Below are 21,266 nucleotides of genomic sequence, written 5' to 3' on the forward strand. Positions count from 1 at the left end.
AGACTTGTTATCGAAAAAGAATATTTAAATAGAAAACGAAGCCTATACTCATGCTAATTTGGGTGGCTCCATTGTGATAGAGCATCCACTACTAGGTATTGCACATTTGTAGGAAGTAATTTAGTGATATAGAGATTGCTAGATCTAGTGTTAAGGAAAAATACAGAGTTAGGATCATGGTGTAGCAAAGTTGTTATGCATTTAGATTCTAGTGAAGGAATTGAGTATTGGGACTGTTGAACCTTTCAAACTTTATTGTGACAATTAGGCCGCAACGAATATAGAAAACAATCTTATTTTTTTTGACAAGGACTAAGCATATGAGATTGATAATTAAACACTTTGTTTGAGAAAGGATCATATTTGGTGACTTGTATATTCTATATATGCCTTCTAGAAGGCAAATAGCTAAAGTGTTTAGTAAAGAGCTACTAAGAACTAGGTTCCATGAACTGTTAGGCAAGCCAAACGTGACAAGTATCTTATATCTATACTCAGCTTGAGGGTAAGTGTTGTAAGGGTTAATTTTCTTGGCCTAGTTTTATCCTCTTATATGCATGTGTGTTTATGGGCCTGGGCCTTCTAGGTTTGTTTTTTCTTGTTATATTTGCTATACTTCCCTATTAAGGGCATCCTTATAATTTTACTCATTTTCCCTTAATCATATAATATAGTGTGGTTGGGTGGAGGAGACAAGAAGCTGTTGGCACTTTTTTCTTTAAACTTTTCTTCTCCTCACTTCTCTTCTTCTAAGCTCTGAATACTAGGGGTGTCAATGGACCGGTTTTGGGTTGGATTCCGTCTAAATCAAAATCCATTTGGACGGACCGGATGGACCAATGTGACATACTGGACTGAACCTGGTCCGTCCATAATGAATTTATATTGGATTGAGCCAATATCTGGTCCATTGATAGAAAATAAGAACATAGGTGTCAATGGACCAGGTTTGAGTTGAAACCAATCTAAGTAAACAGAAATTTGAACAGATTGGACAGTCTCAGGACCGGTCCAAAATGGTCCAAAATATTCATTGGACTGAATTGGACCAGGTCCATTTGTAATGGACTCACATTGGACTGGACCGGATTGGACCAAATCCAGTCCAATTGACACCCCTACTGAATACAAACAACAATTATTAGAATCATGTTTATGAGTAGGGGAGATGAATTAGTTTCCTATTTAACATAAGAAATTGAATTGAGTTGATTTAAAGAAGTGGAATTGTTGACCCAGTGGGCACAAAAAATGGTTCAAGGTGGATAGGACATATATGGCATCTTAGTAAAAATAAAAAAAAAAAAGTGGGAAAGTTTTGAGAGGACCATAAAGAGTGGAATGCGCTGATGATTATATTTGGTCATTTCCAAATATAATCCAACATACTTTTACTCAATTGACTTTAAATTTAATCAAAATCTTATTAAGTATGTGAGTAAATAAGTAAATATTATATTTTAGATTGATGTTAGGATTTGAATGGGTCACACACCCAAATCCAAAACTAACAAATTATTTGGATTTGGTTGCTTTATCAAAAGAAATCAACTAAATATGGATATGCTGCAAGATAGGATTTTGGGTCAACTCATTCCATTTGATTCCCCAGTTAAAATGTCTAATATGTGTTAATTAATTAACGGACTAGCTGATCAAGATAAGATTGAGAAGAAATTTATAGAAGTTTTAAAATTTGACGAAGTTTTTTAATTAACGGGCACAACGTTTACAAAGTTTGACAAAAATTTTAAAATCTTTTAATGGGCACACCACATTTCACCTTCTAAGGTAAATGAGGCACTTAGGTTGTGTTTGGTTTGAAGAAAAAAGTAGGAAAAGGTAAGGAAACCTTTACAAACCTTGTATTGGTTTCCCTACATTTCCCTTCCTTTCCCTATCTTTTTCTTTCTTTCCCTACCCTTACAAACCTCATTGCATCTATGTCATAGTTTTTTTTTTCTATTTCTTAAGGAACAAAAAATTGGCAAAAGCACAACAGTTAGGAGAGAGTGTATTGAAGAGTTTATGCTGTTGAGTGGTTCCTTGAGATGGTATAAGAGCCTCTTTGACCAAGTGATCTAGCATGATATATAATATTGAGGAGTTTCAGCACAAGGTATCAGTGAGCCTATACTTGTTCACACTTCAAGTCCAATTGGCTTTCACGTAAAAGGATGTATACATGCACAAAGTATAATATAGATATATACATACACAAAGGGAAAACACCTTCAGGGGATTAAGGTAAATAGCCATCAGAAATTGCAGAGATACAACCTCAAAGCTCTCTAGACTTGAAACAATAGAAATAATGGCATTGATATTAGAATCTCATTGAAAGTACTGAACTTGCAATTCAATACCAGACTATACTTTAAATCAGTGTTTAGCATGATAGCAGAATTAAAACAAAAACTGGGTTCCCCCAAGCTCATAGGACTAGACCAACTTTATATTTTTTGCTTTTCAGTTTCTTCTCAATTTTCTTCTATATAGAACCACACAATCTATATCGATTCTTCAATCCCCAACCCTACAATGATTCTTGGATTATATAGTAAGTAGCTTATTCCTTCTGTTTACTTAGAAAAATGAAACCTAAATCTGTTAAACCAGTAAAGATGACTATTAAACATTAAATCAGAAATCATAATTCTAAGATGGAAATAAGTTAAGATCATAACTACCATGACATAGCATGCCCTGGTACATCAAATTCAGCCAATACATTGATTCCTCTTCTTTGAGCATAACTGCAGAATTAGTGATCATATATGATCTCAGAAACAAATGTTACAAGAGACAAAGAAAAGTAAAATAATATACACAAAGGAATCAAACCACTACCGCACAATTTCAGCTGCATCAACCATAGTATATCGTTCAGAAGCTGAATAAGCGCCATTCCACAATTTTGGAAATGATGGTATTTCCAAGGGGAATGATTGTGAATCCACAATGTGCCAATGTAGCACATTCTGTGTAAAATCAAATAAGAAGGCAAAGTTAAATTTAGGGTACCATCATACAAGACTAACTAAAGTTATGAATCTATAATATGTAGAAATGTCCATAAAAAAAAATCAAAGGAATATAGAATCCAATTCATGCCCAACACCTAAGGGTGTCAATGGACCGGTTTTGGATTGGACCCGTCCAGTTCAAAATCAATTTGGACGGATTGATGGACCAACAAGACATATTGGATTGGACCAATTCGGTCCAAAATATTTATTAGATTGGATTGGACCTGGTCTGTCCGTAACAAATTTATATTGGATTGGTGGATTAAGTCAATATCTGGTCCATTAATATAAGATAAGAATATATGTGTCAATGGATCGGGTTTGGGTTGGTACCAATGTAAATCAAAATGAATTTGAACAAATTGGACGCGGTCTAAGCATTGAATTGGCCCAGTCTAAATTGATCCAAAACGTTCATTGGATTGGATTGGACCTGCTCCATTTATAATGGACTCACACTGGACTGGATTGGATTGGACCAAATCCAGTCCAATTGACACCCCTAAACCATTTAGGAGTGTCCGTAAAAAAAACTAACTGGATTAATTAACACCTTGTAGAAGATTATCTTCCCCCTATATCAATTAATTTCAAGTTCATCAAGATACCCCTTAAATTCAATTTGTCAGTCACTCTGTGCAGTAGGGGTGCCAAATTAAACTGGTTTTGAATGGAACAAGCTAAATGCTATACAAGTAAAGAAGCTCTATGCCAATTGCAAGAAAACAATGAAATATCATGGGACAAATTCAGAAATTCTTGAGATATCCTCTAGAGCAAGGAGTCTGAACAACATAACTGCACCATCTTAGATTTGGAATGAAAGAATTATTCAGCTCCACAAGATGGACTATTTTATCAACTATTTAATAAGATACACAAAAAATGTGTGCAGGTTACAACATATCATCTACCAACCAAGTTCAAAATATCATCGGCCTGTATCGGTATTGTTTTTATGTTTTTTCTTTTTTTTTCGAAACTAGTTCAGAGGGGCCAGCTTAAGGCCGATCTATCCTCTAAATCACTCGCTGACCCGAAATACCCCTGTAAGGGCGTATCGGAAAGGCTCCAATACGATACTTAATGAAATTTTGATCCTTGATACCAACTTTGTAAATATAACCAGTTTTGGAAGTTGAACCCAAAAATTATATTCTGCATCACATACCAACTTTGAGTAGGCCATAGCATCAATGACACTCTTTATCGTCCGCAAAGGCAGATAGTGTCGAGAGGTATCTGCATTTCAATGAGTTGTAAGTAATGGAAAAGAAAGAATTAAAAAAAAAAGAAAAGAAAAGAAAATCGATTAACATCAAATGATGGTTGGAAGTATGGCTACATGAATTATCCTACATTTCAAAGGAATTTTCTACAAGAAAAAAGATTAGGAAAAAAAGACCCCATGCACTTGAAATTCATTTCTCAAAGACTTTATTTTGTGGATCATTTCCCACCCACCCCTAAAAGAAAGAATTAAGGAAGAAAATTGGAAAGATAATAGAAATAGAAAAATGTTAGCAGATCAAACTCACATAAACCAAATTAAACTTAAAACCCTTAAAAAATGAACAGATTAAAAATTACACTTATTTTATGCACCAAAATGTAAGGGAAAAACTAGTGGTATCAAAGAATAGAGTTTACATGAAATCACAAAACACTAAAATAATCAAGTAAACCAATGGCCAGTCATGCAGCCCATGAGGCAGGGGAAGAAGAGAAGATGAGGTCTTAATCAAGGTTCAAAATTTCGATACATATACAGCCCGATATATATCGTATTGGGGGCTTTTCAATAAGGGAGTAGACAGGCCTTAAACCATACCTTCTGAACCAGGTTTAAAAAAACACTAAAAAAAATAAGGGAGCGAGACCCTATACAATCCAATATGCCCCTAGCAGTGTACGTATCAATCTGTATCGATATTTTGAACCTTGGTCTTAACCCATGAGGCCCAGGGGAACAGGTCCTAGCCCAATACAACACAAAGAGATGAGGCACAAATAGGCAATGCCACATCCCATGAAGCTACAAAGTCATGGCAAGGTCACAAAACCTGTAAGGCTGCCAAATTGCAAGGCCACGAGACTATCATCTCACAAGGCCGTGAGGCCAAGCTATGGAAATAAGTTGCTTGTGGGTAAGGGTGTCAATGGACCAGTTTTGGACTGGACGGGAGTTTTGGATTGGACCCCGTCCAGTCCAAAATCAATTTGGACGGGTTGGATGGATCAACAAGACATATTAGATTGGAGTTGGACCAATCTGGTTCAAAATATTTATTAGATTGGATTAGACCTGGTTCATCTGTAATAAATTTATATTGGATTGGGTTGGATTAAGCTAATATCTGGTCCATTGGTATAAGATAAGAATATAGGTGTCAATGGACCAGGTTTGGGTTGAAACCAATCTAAATCAAAACGAATCTGAACAAATTGAATGGTCCAGACATTGAATTGGACCGGTCCAGAATGGTCCAAAAAATTCATTAGACTGGATTGGACCTGATCCATTTATAATGAACTCACATTGGACTGGATCAGATTGGACCAAATCCAGTCCAATTCACACCCCTACTTGTAGGACTGCAATGAACAAGTTTTGTTTGAATAGAGTTCTTCTTTGTTGGCATCCTGCACCTAGTTCCCTAGGAGTGCTCCTTTGTCCCCAGCTCCCCATGTTTCCTTCTTCCTCTTGGGAGTCACCTGTTAATCTGTTTGGTACTGCTTCTGTTTCTACCAGGTAAGCAATAAAGCAACGTTTTTCATCACCATTCTTCTTGAATGTGCAATATGCTTGTACAAATCAATGCCACATCAGAGAGCCTTTAGGAGCAACGGTTCACCGATGCAGCAAATGTCAAATTTGATAAACGACATCAATACCAAACATCCCCAAATTGTTCCTAAGGTTGAATGGTGTAAACAAATTCTTCCACAATGTCAGATACCAATTCGACCGGTCTTTAACTTCCATCTCATTTTCATTCCTGGTAACAACACATCAGTTAAATGGTGGAAGCTCTGCCATACATAACTTTTTTTCTGGATTAACATGGCTAGTCCCATCTCTCAGAACAAGATTTCCAGTATCTATTGATACTTGACTACTCTTGAAGAATTCAAAAACCAGATAATGTTCCCTGTTGGGTCGAGAAGAAACAGATTTCCATTATTGCTCATCCTTAAAAAGTACTCCAAATGAATCTATCCATGAGAGGATTGTCTCTGTATGCAACCCAAATAACTGTTTGAATTGGGATATTCTTGTACCATATTATATTCCCACATATCTGTTCTTAGATTGAAGAAGCCTAATTCAAAGATTTCCCCAAAGGAAACTAATGTGTTGTGTGGCTAAAACCACTGATGGATTGAAACGGGTAAGAGACTATCATAAGCTGCAATGGAGTTATATACCAGATCAGAGAATGATGTAGTAGTAAAATATTGGGAAACAAAGGCCTTCCATTGGTCTTCCTCGACTATTCTGAGAACCGACAGATGAAACGATCATCTTAAAATAGATGAGCAGCACGGTTGAAGCTAGAAGAGGTCATGTCACTCATGTGTGAACAGGCTTTATGTCATACCTCAAAGGATGATGTTAGATAAAAAACTTCAAACGTTTAACAATGGCAACTCACAGACAATAGAACACCATCAAGAGCTGTGAGAGAGAGATAGAGATAGGAGCAAGGTTCAAAGTAATCGACATGTATCGGTCAGTATTGGCTGATATGTATCGTATTGATGACTTTCCGATATGCCCCTACAGGGGTTGTATTGGATCAGACCATGGTTCAGAGGATAGCCAGGACTTAAACCGATCCCTATGAACTGGTTTTGAAAAAATAAATAAAACATATAAAAAAGCACCGATACATTGTGATGACAGTGTATCGGTGGTTGTGTCAAGGCATTTGATTGTTCATGACAGTAAAGAGCAGCTTGGTAATTTTGTTATCCATTGTGATGTTGGTTTATGACACTTTTCAAAGTTTACATACTAAAGTTAGACCACCCCCAAAGTACAGGTACTAATCTGCAATTTATCTTAAGACTTGATTTGTTTTACTTTTAGTCTACATTTGATTAAAGGCAATTGTACATGGTTTCGCTACCTTTCCTTATTTTTTCTTTCAAACCAAACACAGCTTTAGGGACATTAAAGCAACTCTTTAATGAAAAGTATTTGGAATGTTGATTCTATTTATAGATTTAGAAAAGATAGAAGGAAAAAGAAGAGAGAGAATACTTAAAATCATTCAATGGGCTTTGAGTATGTTTTGAGGCCCATGGGCTTGGGCTGTATCAGGCCCATTTCTTTTTCAGATGGGGCTTGGACTTCTTAAATAATCTTGGCCTGAGCCCGAGCCCGAGTCCGGTCCAATAATATTATATACAATAAAATATATATTAATAATATTATATTACTCATATATTAGTAACATTTACTTTTACTTCCAATTCAAATCGAGCTTTGGGTTTGGGATTGGGCTTGGACTTGGGCCTGAAAAATTTGTAAACCACGGACCGACCCCGGCCTGTGAATAGGTCTATACAATATACATTAAAATTTACCACCTAAGACAAATATATAGATGTTAGAGTTAGAGTTGCCTACTAGAAGTCTATAACAAGAAAAAACAAAATTGTCATATCATAAGAAAATACTTGCTAAACTAGTTAACAAATGAAAATGAAATTTTAAACACAAATATAATATGAAAAGACAATAAAAAAGGTTAGGTCCAACCTCATATAAAAAACTATAAATTGGTAAAAATGTACCTACTATTGGGATGCTTCAGGGGATAATATAAGGAATCAATTTAAATATGAATTGAATATGAATATGCACTGGTTTGAAGGAAAAAGTAGGGAAAGGTAAGATAAGAAAATCTTTACAAATCTTGTATAGATTTTCCTACCTATTCCTTCCTTTCTCTACATTTTCCTTCAAACCAAACATAACCAAAGGGAATCTCACCAATTAGAAGCCCTCGATAAGAGAACCTTGGCTGATCTTCAATGGTACATGGAGTCGGACGGACTTCAATTATTCTGGTTTCAAGATTTAAATGGCACAATTGGCTAAAAGTCTGCAAGAGTTGATCCAAAAAGTAAAAGCAGAAAATATATAAGATTGGACACATCTTGAATATGAGTACTAAATGAACAATCGTAGAAACAAGAGGGGTAGGAACCAACCTGCAGTCCATGTAAAGCACCATAAACTGTCTGTGCCTATATTTTCGTTCAGAAAAAAAAAAAATGAGTTCTCCAGGAAATAGGGGAAAAGGAAAATGAAATGCTATCAACTATAAAAGAATAGTCAGGCCAACAAAATGAAAAAAAAAAATACTGATTTAAGCATGTTAAAACCGGACCGATCAGGCAGTCGGACCGGAAAAACTGGGAATTGGTTAGGTGATTGGTTCCGTTTTACCCCAGAACCATTATTTCCCCAAAAACGTTGATTTGGTCAGCAAACCGCTGATCCGGGCCATCGAACCGTTCAACGGTTTGGCTGGTTTTTATTTTTTTAATTTTTTATTAGAACGGGCCGTCTGTTTGGTTCGAACGTTCGGACCATTTGATCTGGGAACCGAACCCCTGACTGGTTCGTTGTCTGATTCAGTTTTAAAAACCTTAAATTTAAGGGTATTTATTATATGATCCAGACCTAACCAAATTAAAATTGATAGTTTGATTTGGAAACGGTCTGGACTTAAAAATGGTCTAATTTGGTTAGGAAAGATTTTAAAATTTGGTTTATGATTTCTGTCCGATTGCAAATTTCGTAAATCAGACTAAACCATAAACCAATTTCTATCTATCTATATATATAATAACTGTCTAACTCTCTAGCATATTATGTATTAGTATTAATTATATTATATAATGTATCAAGGTTTTAAATATCGATTTGTCCAATACGCCGGTGGGGGCATATTAATACTTTTTTAATGTTTTATTTTTTTTTTCAAATCTGATTTAAGGGGCCGATTTAAGGTTCTTTCACCTCTGAACCGGTCAAAACTACGATACACCCTCTGTAGAGACATATCCGGATACTCCCAATATGATACAAATGCGTAACAATTTTTTAAACCTTGTAATGTATATTATTATGGCGGTGGCTACAGAGAATCTCCAAGAGAAGGAGAAAAAGAGAGAGGAGGAGGAGGAGAAGACCTAATGGGTCCCCATATGGGTATGGGGGTGTTTTGGGCCTCCATTTTCCGGAATTTTCTTATACTTAATCTTTACCCATTTTACCCTTTTGACAATTATTTTAGAGAGTTCTAACACCTAAATTAATGCAGTTAACTTTGTTTAAGTGGGTAATTGGCCTGGACCGATCCAATCTGACTCGTGTTTAGTGGTTTGGTCTATATTTTTTCAAACCAGAACGAACCAGACCATGAACAACAACCCTATACCAACCGATTGTTTAAAATCCAATCAACTTTGAAGATTTTGTTTTCTTTAGATGGCATGACTTTTACACATGTAGTTTCGTAGGTGACACCGTGACACTAGTACTCAATGGATTCTTCCAACATCAATGTAGCTAAAAGAGATTTCAGAACTTTATACAAATTAAACTCAGCAGAAGAAGGAAAGAAAAGATTGATAGTCAAAACTAGAGATCTTAACATGGTAAACCTATAGATGCATAAGACAATGATTGAACCAGGCTTTGGCTACCCAAGCGGCTAGGCCCAACTAAGTTTAGGGCAAGCATAAGTTTTTTAGCCCAAACCCAGCCCACAACCTAAAACTCAGGCCCAACTAGAGAAAAATCTCGGATTAGGTTGGGTTAGGCTTAAGTTGAGCCTTCCCAAGTTGCATCTCTACTAACATGTGACCGTATTAATTGGGTCAAATGGTTCAATTAACTAGGGTAATGTTTGGTATCGTTGTCAATTTTTACCACGTCAGAGCCACATACTCAAAAGTTTGTCCAATTCAACCACATATTGAAAATATTGATATAAACTAAGATTTGCAATTATTTTTATTTGGTTGAAAAAGGCAACAACAACAATAAGAATAATTCCCCCGTACATTATGTTTTGATTACTTATCTTTGTTACATAGATTTGATAATTCCCCCAAACTTATAAATCCCCTAACCCAGATTCAAGCAGGATTTGATCCCAAGTCTCCGCTACAACCAACAAAAAACCTTATCAATCAACCGGTTGATACCTTACTACTTATAGTTGTAGCGTAGACTCCATTCAATTCAACAAGCTTCTATTGAAACTGTGGGGAGCATGAGATCTAACTAGCTACATACACACTCATATATAATGAAGTGTTCATTTCAATCTATTCTCATACATAAGCTTTAAATCTATACTCACCTCAAGTTGTGCATAATTTGGATTTCCATTTCCTGGCACTGATAACTTGTAGGACTCATCAACACCATATTGTAACTGCAAGAGCAAAAGGACAGCTTCATTTGAAAGCTCCACCAAGGAAAGCATTTAGTCCACCAAACCATTAATTTCATTTTGAAACCGAAGATTCATCATATGAATTTCATAAAATAGCTATAAAATAAAAAAAAAATCAAGTTGGGCCCACTTATAGTAAAGCAAGATGTCCTCTTTATTTTATCTAGAGAAGCAAAATTAACTTTTCTCTAACCCAAAAATGAAATTATCATAAGTATTTATGATCCTTTCCCCCATAATGGAAACGATCCTTGCTGAGTTTTATTTTTCTTTTATTGTTCTTTTTAAAAGGTATATATTCAAGGAAAAAGAGAAAAGGAAGAGTGGACAACCAGGGAGCACAAATATGAAATACCCATTGCTAACGCTTACTATAAAGGTTGGGCAAGTGTTTCTTGAAAAACACTTGTCCAGATAAGAGCATTTATCAGAGTTTTTTTATTCTCCAGGTAAAGATGTACAATGACTGATTTATCCAAAAAAGTGACATTATTGAAGAGACAATATTGTCCATCACATATTAGCAATTTTTGGCACACATGGGTAAATAATTCATTTGAGATCACATCTATGCCCTGCACAGCACGCCCCACGAGAACCCCACAATGCATCCAAGCCGTGCATTGGGAACATCTCCCAATGACAAGTATGGGAGATGTTCCCAATGCAAGAGCATTTATCAGTGTTTTTTTATTCTCTAGGTAAAGATGTACAATACTGATTTATCCAAAAAAGTGGCATTATTGAAGAGACAATATTGCCCATCACATATTAGCAATTTTTGGCACACATGGGTAAATAATTTATTTGAAATCACATCTATGCCCCACACAGCACACCCCACGAGAACCCCGCAACACATCCAAGCCGTGCGAGACCTACCAATGCACGCTCAGATGTGTCACAAGGCGCAGATGTGAATTCAATGCACGCTCGGGAATCTGTCTTTTTTGTGAGACTCACTAATATCAGAAAAGGAATGTGAATTTATGTCTTTCATGAGAGACCTACCAACCTATCTGCTTGCCCCTACTTCCCGAAAAATGAATGAGACCTAGGTCACAACATTTTTTCCTCTACCCCTTCTACCTAGGGGTGTCAATGGTACTCGAAAATCCGATTTCGAATTCAAGATTTGACATAATCGAATCGAATTTAGATAATTCTAATATCTAATCGGTTGAATTCGGATATCCTGTTCATATCGAATAGCTAATCGAATTTGAATTTGGGTATGACATGATTCAATTCGTTAAATATCCGAACTTGACTGATTATTTAATTCTTATATATAATATATAAAATATTTCAATATTTTATATAATTTATATACATAATAATTAAATTATATAAATAATTTAAATACTTAGATACTTAATTTATATAAATAAAATATTTATTTTATATTTATTAATTACCTAAAATAATTAATTGGTTGAATTCCAATCGAATCAAATTAGAATTGGAATACTAATTTTCAATATCCGTTGGATATCAAATCGATTTCGGATATCGAATTTTCTAATCGGACTTGAATTCAAATATTGCCTTGTTCGATTCGAATTCGATCCATTTACACCCCTACTTCCACCCTTCTGTCAAATAGTACTTCTACTTCAAGCTTTCACTACCACATCATCGTAGGAATCCACCAATTTTCTTGCTTCCATAGATCCTCGGAGACAATCTAGACTCTCAAAAGACCAATCTGAGTCATCACTTCTCTTAGCAAGTTGATCCTTCACCTCTCCTAGTATAACCGATTCTTCTTCATCTTAACCCGAGCTTCTTGATCCTTTAACTCACTAGGATCTAAACTACTCCAACCACACATTGTTCTATTAGATTAATTGAGATCATTTTATTTCCTACCCTCATGACCTCCTTAACTCAAAAATCTCTGCTTTCACTAGAGGGTTCTCACTTGCACTTGGGCTTTCCTTGCGAAAGCCTCAACCTTCCCCTGCCCCACTTATAGGGCAATTTGTTCACTCTCTAAGTAAGGAGAATGATTGTTAACAGACCCACCAGATATTATCTTCCCAATTTTGAATACCAACTCCCTTAGGTTTTGTTTGGTTTGAAGGAAAAAGTAGGGAAAAGAAAAGAAAGGGAGGAAAACCTTTATAAACATTGTATAGATTTTTCTACTTTTCCTTTTCTTTCCCTACCTTTTCTTTCAAACCAAACATGACCTTAGAAGATCACCTACACATTATCCTAACCCTAGGTTGTTTAGATACGCCATAGATGGGCATTATTTTTTTAAGTGTAAATTCTAACCTATTTTTGTTTCAAATTTTAGCTTATTTTGTTTGATTGCAATACAAATAGAATAAATTAAGACATGAAGCAGAATAAAGTAAAACACAAAACAAAGTTAAACAAGAATCTACATTTTTTTTCATTTGCACTCCCATGCATTTGTGCAAATGCAAATAAAATTTCACTGCAACCAAACACTGCCTTAGGCTCAATTTGAAAAGAGTATAAATACAAATATGTACAATACAAATTTATACAAAATAATACAAAATACAAGGTTTTAAAATATATATTTGTATTCGAACTCTTTCTAAATTGAGCTTGTACCCAAATCATAAGATACTCTTTGATATAATTGATTGGGACGTCAACTTGATTAGCTTGGCTCACAGGCTTGATATAGTTGATCTCCCTGCATGTAACAATGCCTACATCTTGGCCTTGACCACAGAGGTCTGATCCACAGCTAAATCCATTTTCATTTAGGGGTTCAAATGGATCAGATCGGATTCGGATCAGGGTATATCCAAATCTGATCCAACACTGTTTATAGTGAATCTGATCTGATCGGATCTGATAAGCAAGGATTTGAATTCGAAATCAATCGAAAAGTTGGATCTTTGGATTTGATTCGATCCGATTTATTTTCTTTAAAAATTAATAAATTATTAAAAAAATAAAATATACTAATTTAAATAAAGAAAATAAAAAATATAAGTATTTTTTAATTATTTATATATATATGTTTTTTATTAAAAAATAAACAATATAACAAATTTACAAAAATATAATCTAATAATATATTTATAAATAAATAAGGGAGGGAGTGATCCAAATCTTATCCAATTTCTGATCAAATCCTATTATCCAATCTAAAGATCCGAAAAGGGGTGATTCGAATTCGACCAACTAGGACCGAATCTCAGCCGATCATGATCCGGTTCATTTGCACCCCTACATTCATTGTTGTTAACTCTATAGGTGACTCAATTTGAGGCAACGGTAATTCAAAATATGAATTTAATTTTGAAGGGAAGGATAGTGTTGTGAGAAGTGAACAGCATGTGTGGATTATTAGCTGTCTTTATTTATTTATTAATTTGTATTTGTATTGGGCCTTAGTTATTAGGTCCACTAGTACTGATGAGGTATTGACGGGTCAGCTCATTAATCAGGGGCATTAGTGTTGTATTACAAAGACCACCTTTTATTATGGGGCCACTTACAATTATCCCCTTAATTTTCATTTGTGACACCCTGAACTTTCAATTTGTGACAAATACCCATCTCTATTAGAGTTTTGCCAGTGAACTTCAAAAAATATTTTTAGTTAGTTATTTATTTTTTTTAAATCTCCAAATTACTCTATTTTTATTTTTTTGAACAATTTGTAACTTTATTAGTTTTTTGAATATAATATTGAAGTCCTCTCGATTGTTCTAATAGATCTTTACATATGTCTGACTGGATTCAATATTCAAATGAAATGGTAGAGATTTTTTCTGATAGATATAAATTTAAGGTTTCATTTTGTTTTTCTTAATTTATTAGAGAAAGGAGTGATTAATTTTCTATATTTTAAGATGAAAGAGACATTATTCATGTTATTGAAATGAAAAAAGAACTTAATTTTTTTTTATGTCAGTGAAATTATTCTTGTATTTTAGCTAGTTTCGTTTGGAGAGAATGGATGTATTCTTGGGTTAAGTAGGGCTTAAGAGAACAGGGAAATGAAAAGAAAATAAGTAACGCTTATGTGGGTAGTTTAGTAATTTAATGCATTCTGTCACTAAATAGCCTAGGGGTATTTGTCACAAAGTGAAAGTGCAGGGGTCTTTGTTGCAAATAAAAGTTTAAGGGGTAATTGTCACTGGCCCCATAGTAGAGGAGGTCTTTGTTGCAAATGAAAGTACAGGGAATTGTCACAAACACCATAGTACAAGGGATCTTTGTAATTTACTCTAATTTTTTTATTTAGTTTTCCTACCTTTTCTTTCAAGCCAAACACAACCTTAAGGAATTAATTAGGGCTGGTCAGATCATTATTATATTCCATTTTGATGCCCATTCTATCAAGTTCTCTCTTCTTTCTTCCTCTCTAACTCTTGCAGGTTGGAAACATGGTATTTGAGCATTAAACTATGTTTGCTTCTTGGACTGATCTGCTTTTCCCCTCTTTTCTTGTTTAGATCATCCACTCTTGAAGATCAACTCTAGGTTTTTCTTTGGTAGTAGGGACCAAGTGAAGCTTTAGTTTTTCTTTTATGCCACACTAGATTGGTATGAAGGGCATAGCCATCCAACTATGAGAGAGAGGAGACTACCTTAGGATGTCGGTTTCAGATTGTGGATGGAGGGCCAAGCATTGCTATAGGGTTCTTGGTGCAACCAGTGGATGTCTGTTACAAGTTTTTTTATGCAACCAGTGGTGTTTTCCAGTTCAACTGTGTGTGACAGCCCTCTACAAAGTTAGTCCTTTAGTTGTAACAGTCTTGTGTAACTATTGGAAGATCAAAGATGTCTTTGGTGTCGAGAAAAGAAGAAGAATATAGGGTTATGGCTCATGGGGTAGCAAAGTCATTCTGGCTACAAATTCTAATTACTCAATTGCTATTTGTATTGCAAATAATCTAGTTCAGCATGACAGGATAAAACATATTGAGGTCAACAGACATACTTTGTTAGAAAAAGAGTTATTTCAGGTAAACTATGTATTAATTCCCTACACCTCTTCAGAGCTATAGTTAGTGGATGTCCTAAGGGACTTACCTCAATGAAATATGGGCCCCTTGACAAGTCAGATCATTAATTAGGTGCATTTGTGTCCTTTCATGTATTATTAGTCTTTTTTTACTTAAGAAATGAAAATTAGGGTTGGCCAGATCATTCTATTTTACTGCCCATAAGTTCTCTCTTCTCTCTTCCTCTCTAACCTTTGCATGTTGGGAACATATGGATCCACACCCACACCACCCCATCCACCATCACTATCACTAGAGGCAAGTTATTGGCCATCATCATTGATGGTGGTTTTTCGATACTACCTCAAAACTAGTTCACTAGGGAATGGACTTTGTTCATGGGCCGAGTAGCTTAATGGGCCAGCCCGGCCTGACTTGATACTACTACATATAATAGAAATATATATTATTTATATATAATATATATATATATTTATTAAATTATTATCAAATATTAATTTATTTTTCAAAAAATATAAATTAATATATTAATTTATTAAATTATTACCAAATTAGTATAATATTAGTTTATTAAATTATACAAAAAATAAGACATTTTATGTGCAAATCAGGCTTTAAGCCTTATATAAGAGCCAAACTCGGACTCAAGATCTAGGCCTGAAGGTTGGGCCAGACTCAGGCTTGAGCCTATACATTTTCTATTGATAAAGAGGCAGCTCAACTTTCCTAGCCGTAGGTTGCCATGTGGGGATAATAATTCACAATCTCCCTTTTCAACATCCACACCCTAGACATAAAACCAACTCCCTTTACAATAACCTCAATTGTTTTAAGAATTTCAGCCAAAAACCTACACCATATTAGCAATCATACAGATTCTAAAACATTAATTCCAATCTAGATTAGCTATGCCTACAACAATGAAACCACCTAATGCATCACCAATTTCCTTAAATGTCTACAACAATGAAGCCTAAAAAGTCAAATCCACCATTTACCATACTCCCCTAACTCTTAACCACATAGGACAAAAGGATTCAACCTCAGTAAAGCTAGGACAAAAGTTGCACCAAATGCTTACTTGAATGTAGAGCTTCCAATGCCTCTAAATCCAACATGAAAATGAGAAGAACCCTCTTTCATTGTGTTGAGTGCTTCCTCTTCCTCTTTCATTGAAGGGAGGGCAACCCATGGTTTTTCTTTTCAAAGACCAAAATCAATCTTTCTATTGCTCCATGTTAGAGAGTTTTTGGTTAATTAGTACTTTTGCCCTGAACAATGATATAGTGGTGACTGCCTTGAATCAATATCATGTTCTTTTATGTTTTAATGATGAATATGAGTTCCTTAGGGTTTGGATGAAGGAAATTTTTTTCATAAAAGATTTTTAATTTTCATTTGCTTAAGTCGATTCTAGGATTAGAAATCAATTGGGAGTCCTCTATTGTTCCTTAGGGTTTTGATCAATTTCCCCAGTTGTTTGTTATCCTTTACAACATGTTTATTCATTTAATTGCACAAGTGGTGGGTAAGGTAGTGCTAAATAAGTGAATGTACATCAACAAAACCCCATACATTTGTTCTTGCAATTAAAAATACTACAAACAAACTAAACCCTAAGATAAAATTGGGATCTTAGTAGCCCAAATTCTCAGAATATGGTGAGAACAAAGCAACCTATAGAGCAACCAAAGTGATCAAATTGGGATCTTATCTTTGATAATCAGCATACTACTCCTGGAGACATGTCAGGTGTTCGGGAAAATGACCCTATGACTAATAGTACAGATCAGGGTGCATCTGCACAAAAGGTATTCAACAAAATGCCGAGAGGAACACAGTGAAGGAGCATGGAGATCAAGTAGAGGAAGGTAATCAAAAGTTTTTTGACACAAAATTGCAATGAAGAGTGTGATGATGGTAAATCATATTTAAATCAATGGAGTCATGATGATTAAGAGATTGAAATCCATCATAATGTAGGCTTCCTTTTTCATAGATCTCATAGCTATACAGATAGGGTGTTTTTGATGATATATGTATGATGACCTCTATTCATATAACCACTCCTGCAAAGAAAATTGTTCCTATAGGTGAAAACCCAATTACAATTGCTATATTCAAGGAGACAAATGACTCAAATCAGAAGTAGGTAATAGTGGAAAGCAAGAGGAAGAAAAAGAATTTTACATCTAAGAAGATCCAAAAGAGACATCTCATTCAAAACATGTTCATAGATCCTCTAGACCAAACAAAGGCTACCACCCCGTTATTATTAATTAAACTACCCTTGTTCTTTTGTTTTCTTTTGTCTCAAGCTTCTGCACATAGTTTTGTTTCGAGGATTAGCTCTCATGCCCAATCCTTCTTTTATTTATTAATAAATTCTTCTTTTCCTTGTAAAAACTATACCCACTTTGTCTATCTTTTCAGCCCACTACTCTCTACCCGCCTTAAATTGCAGCCACACATCGTCATCTTGAATCTTCTCAGAAATCCGGGTTCCTTTCCACATCTCTGGCTTTGCTCACACTCATATCAAAGACCACAACATTGTTTGAAGCACCGATCACTCTCACAAATGTATCCCCACCCCTTCTAAGTATTAATGATTTATCTTCTCATATCCACACAATAAAAAAAAAAAAAAAACATTATAGATCTTTTTTATCATCTTATAGTATATAAGGTTTTAGTTGTGAATAAAATACAGCATTGAATTGGCTTCATGGTGATGGGAAAGGGAAAATCAACAAGATAAACATTTGTTCATTTTCAAAATGAAGTTACCTTTCAAGAGAAACAACAATTTCAAGTAGGAAATTCTGATTCAAATTCTCATCCAGCATTCCTTTTCCTTTATGTTGGATGAAGATATTAAGAGGGCAAATACATGTTCCCTAATACTGATAACCTACAAATTATCACCACCATATGAATTATATATAGCAACTAAACCAGTTCAATATAAGCAAATTAAATGGACCACCCTTAATTCCTTACAACATAAGCAGCAATATTAATTTATCAATTCTTAGAATCAAGCTCCTATTCATTTTTCTAAATAGAATCAAACATGATTGCTAGGGGTGGCAAATGGGTGAGTTGGGTTGGGTTGCGTAAGGGTTGAATACCAGCCCACCCATATTGACCCACCAGCCCACCATGACCCATCGTCAATTCTTGTTAAAGGGTCATAACCCACCTTAATCATGACCCACCCATATTGACCCACTTGACCCATCCATATTGACCCTTAACCACCCTCACTCATACTGACCCACCTATAAATACAAAAATGGGTCGGGATGACCCGCATATTTGAAATAACAATTTTTAAGAGGAACATCTCTCTATTAAGGTTGTCATGTGGCAGAAACGGGTCGGGTCGACCTGTACACCCAAAGATAACAAATTTTTGAGAGGAACATCTCTCAAGACTATCACGTGGTAGAAATGGGCTGAGGCAACCCGTATACCCAAAAAAAACAATTTTTGAGAGAATAATCTCTCTCAAGAATGCCACATGAAAGAATCGGACCGGGTCGACCTGTATACCTGGAAAAAAAAAACATTTTTGAGAAAATCATCTCTTAAGATTACCATGTGATAGAAACGGGTTGGGTTAACCCTTATATCTGAAAAAAAAAATATTTTTGAGAGAATCATCTCTCTCAAGACTACCACGTAACAAAAACGGGTCAGGTCAACCCGTATACCTGAAAATGCAAATATTGTAGATAAATGCAGAAAATGCAAAAAAAAAAAACAAAAATTGCAGAAAATAACAAAAAATTACTAAAAATGTAGAACTTTTGTAGAAAAATCATAAAAAATGAAAAAAATACCAAAAAATTGAAGGAAATGAATGAAAACATTAGTAAATGCAGAAAAATTATAAAAAATGCAAGAAAATGCCATATATTTTCAAAAAATGTAGAAAAATACCAGAAAATTACAAAAAATGCATAACTTTTATTACAAAAGTAATTCTACAAAAGTGCTTTCGTAAAAGTGCTTTTGTATAAAAGTACTCCTGTAAAAGTGCTGTTATGCTTTCATAAAATCACTTTTGTAAAAGTGTTGTTGTGTAAAAGTGCTTTCGTAAAAGTACTTTTATAAAAGTGTTTTTATGCTTTCATAAAAGTGTTTTCATAAAAATACTTTCATAAAGTGCTTTTGTGCAAAGGTACTTTTGTAAAACTGCTTTCGTAAAAGTATTTTTCATAAAATTATTTACTAAAATTGCTTTTGTAAAAGTGCTTTCATGTAAAATTGCATGTGAACATGAAAGTTAATAATTTTTTTTTTAATCTTAATCACAAAATAAAATGTGGGATGGTAATTTGGATTTGTAATGAGATGTGGACGCGCTAGGAGGATTGAGTTCGTATCACGTTAACTGTTGTTATTTTGAGATTTGGCGAGTATAGATAGAGCTTAACTTTGACCCAACCTATCCTGACCCGCACGACCCAACCCATCCTGGCCCTAATGAGTACCTTCAACCCAACCCACCCTCACTCTTTTTCCATTGATCCTAATGGGTTACTCGACCCATATTAACCCGTCAATAGAATGGGTGGATATGAATGGGTCAAATGGGTTGGGGTCAAGATTGCCGGCCCTAATGACTGCAGCTTATTCCATCTGCACAAAATTGGAATCATCTTTAAATCTTCTATACTTCCCAAATAAAAATTAAAAAGAATAAACAAATCAACCTCAAGAAGCTCATAACCCTTGAACAGGTATGTCTAAAATATTGCTTAGGATCAAATTATTTTATCTGTTAATACCTCATCACTAGACGAGGAAATGATCACATGCAAGCCCAGGAGCATTGGAAAATTGTTGAAATTGGTCAGCTTGTCTGCAGCACGACTAACATCAATAACGTCAAGCAATCTTGAGAACCCATCTTTCAGTATCCCAGATCCATCAGCATACTTGCTTCCTTCTGTTTTCAGTGCAAAATTCTTTCTCAGACAGTGAGTCTGCAAACCATGGTTGACTGATACTGGCATTGGCCACAGGTTTAACGTCTCATCAGCAGATGTTGAGGCAAGAATACATGCCAATAAGAACCCTAACCAAAAGAATCCAGCTTTCATCCCCATTTACGAATATCCTGCAGTCAGACAAAGTTTTGAATAAATAGAGAACTCTTTTGCGGATTTCTCAAATTAATGTGGGAACTCAAACCGATTGAATTTCATAAATTTAAAGTGCAGGATTTATCATCTAAAAATTAATTGTTGAGGAAAACGGAAGAAGCTGATGGTCCAAAGAGAATTATTTTGATCCTGCTTCTGAATTTCAAATACTTTGGTTGAAACTCTTTGTAATACTTACTATTTAAATAAATCTCAAAAGAAACCCAGCTCAGAAATAACCTTGGAACCTGATGAACAGAAGTGTGGGAAATAGGGGGAAGATGATGAAGAGAAGACAAATGCTAGAAGGTTTGAATCTTAGGGTTTCTGAAGCTGATTAGGTTTTGGAATCCGGAGGGCTTGAAGGGACTGTTACGTGCCACATTAATGCATGAGCCATGCAGAAAGGATTAGTTGGACAATTGTTGGGAGTCATCAATACCGTGAGCCTTATTTTAGGTATCTTCACTTTTGTAGGAGTTTGTTTCTGACTTCTGAGCACTAGGTGATGTAAAGTTTGAGCATGAATGGGTCTTAATTGTGTCTCATGTTTGTAGGATGACAGTTACAGGGTTGTAATAAGATTGGATTTTGTTTATTTCGGCATAAAGCTTTCGTTTGGTGTAGGTC

The 21,266-nt window shown here is 35.0% G+C and overlaps 1 protein-coding gene across 1 annotated transcript in view; it reads right to left on the bottom strand.

The window, feature by feature from the left end:
• Window positions 1-21,019, bottom strand: part of LOC104593662 (beta-hexosaminidase 3-like) — a 55,402-nt gene extending 34,383 nt beyond the window's left edge. The window contains exons 1-8 of the mRNA XM_010253630.2: window positions 20,836-21,019; window positions 20,280-20,611; window positions 10,418-10,492; window positions 8,253-8,288; window positions 8,032-8,143; window positions 4,201-4,271; window positions 2,851-2,981; window positions 2,691-2,756 (exon numbers count right to left, since the gene is read on the bottom strand). Of these exons, the coding sequence (XP_010251932.1) occupies window positions 2,691-2,756; window positions 2,851-2,981; window positions 4,201-4,271; window positions 8,032-8,143; window positions 8,253-8,288; window positions 10,418-10,492; window positions 20,280-20,600 (812 nt within the window). The 5' untranslated portion in view covers window positions 20,601-20,611; window positions 20,836-21,019. The remainder of the gene's footprint in view (window positions 1-2,690; window positions 2,757-2,850; window positions 2,982-4,200; window positions 4,272-8,031; window positions 8,144-8,252; window positions 8,289-10,417; window positions 10,493-20,279; window positions 20,612-20,835) is intronic.
• Between the last annotated feature and the right edge of the window lie 247 nt (window positions 21,020-21,266).

This window comes from Nelumbo nucifera, chromosome 7 (assembly GCF_055504915.1).
Source record: "Nelumbo nucifera cultivar China Antique chromosome 7, China Antique-T2T, whole genome shotgun sequence".
NCBI classification, from domain to species: Eukaryota; Viridiplantae; Streptophyta; class Magnoliopsida; order Proteales; family Nelumbonaceae; genus Nelumbo; species Nelumbo nucifera.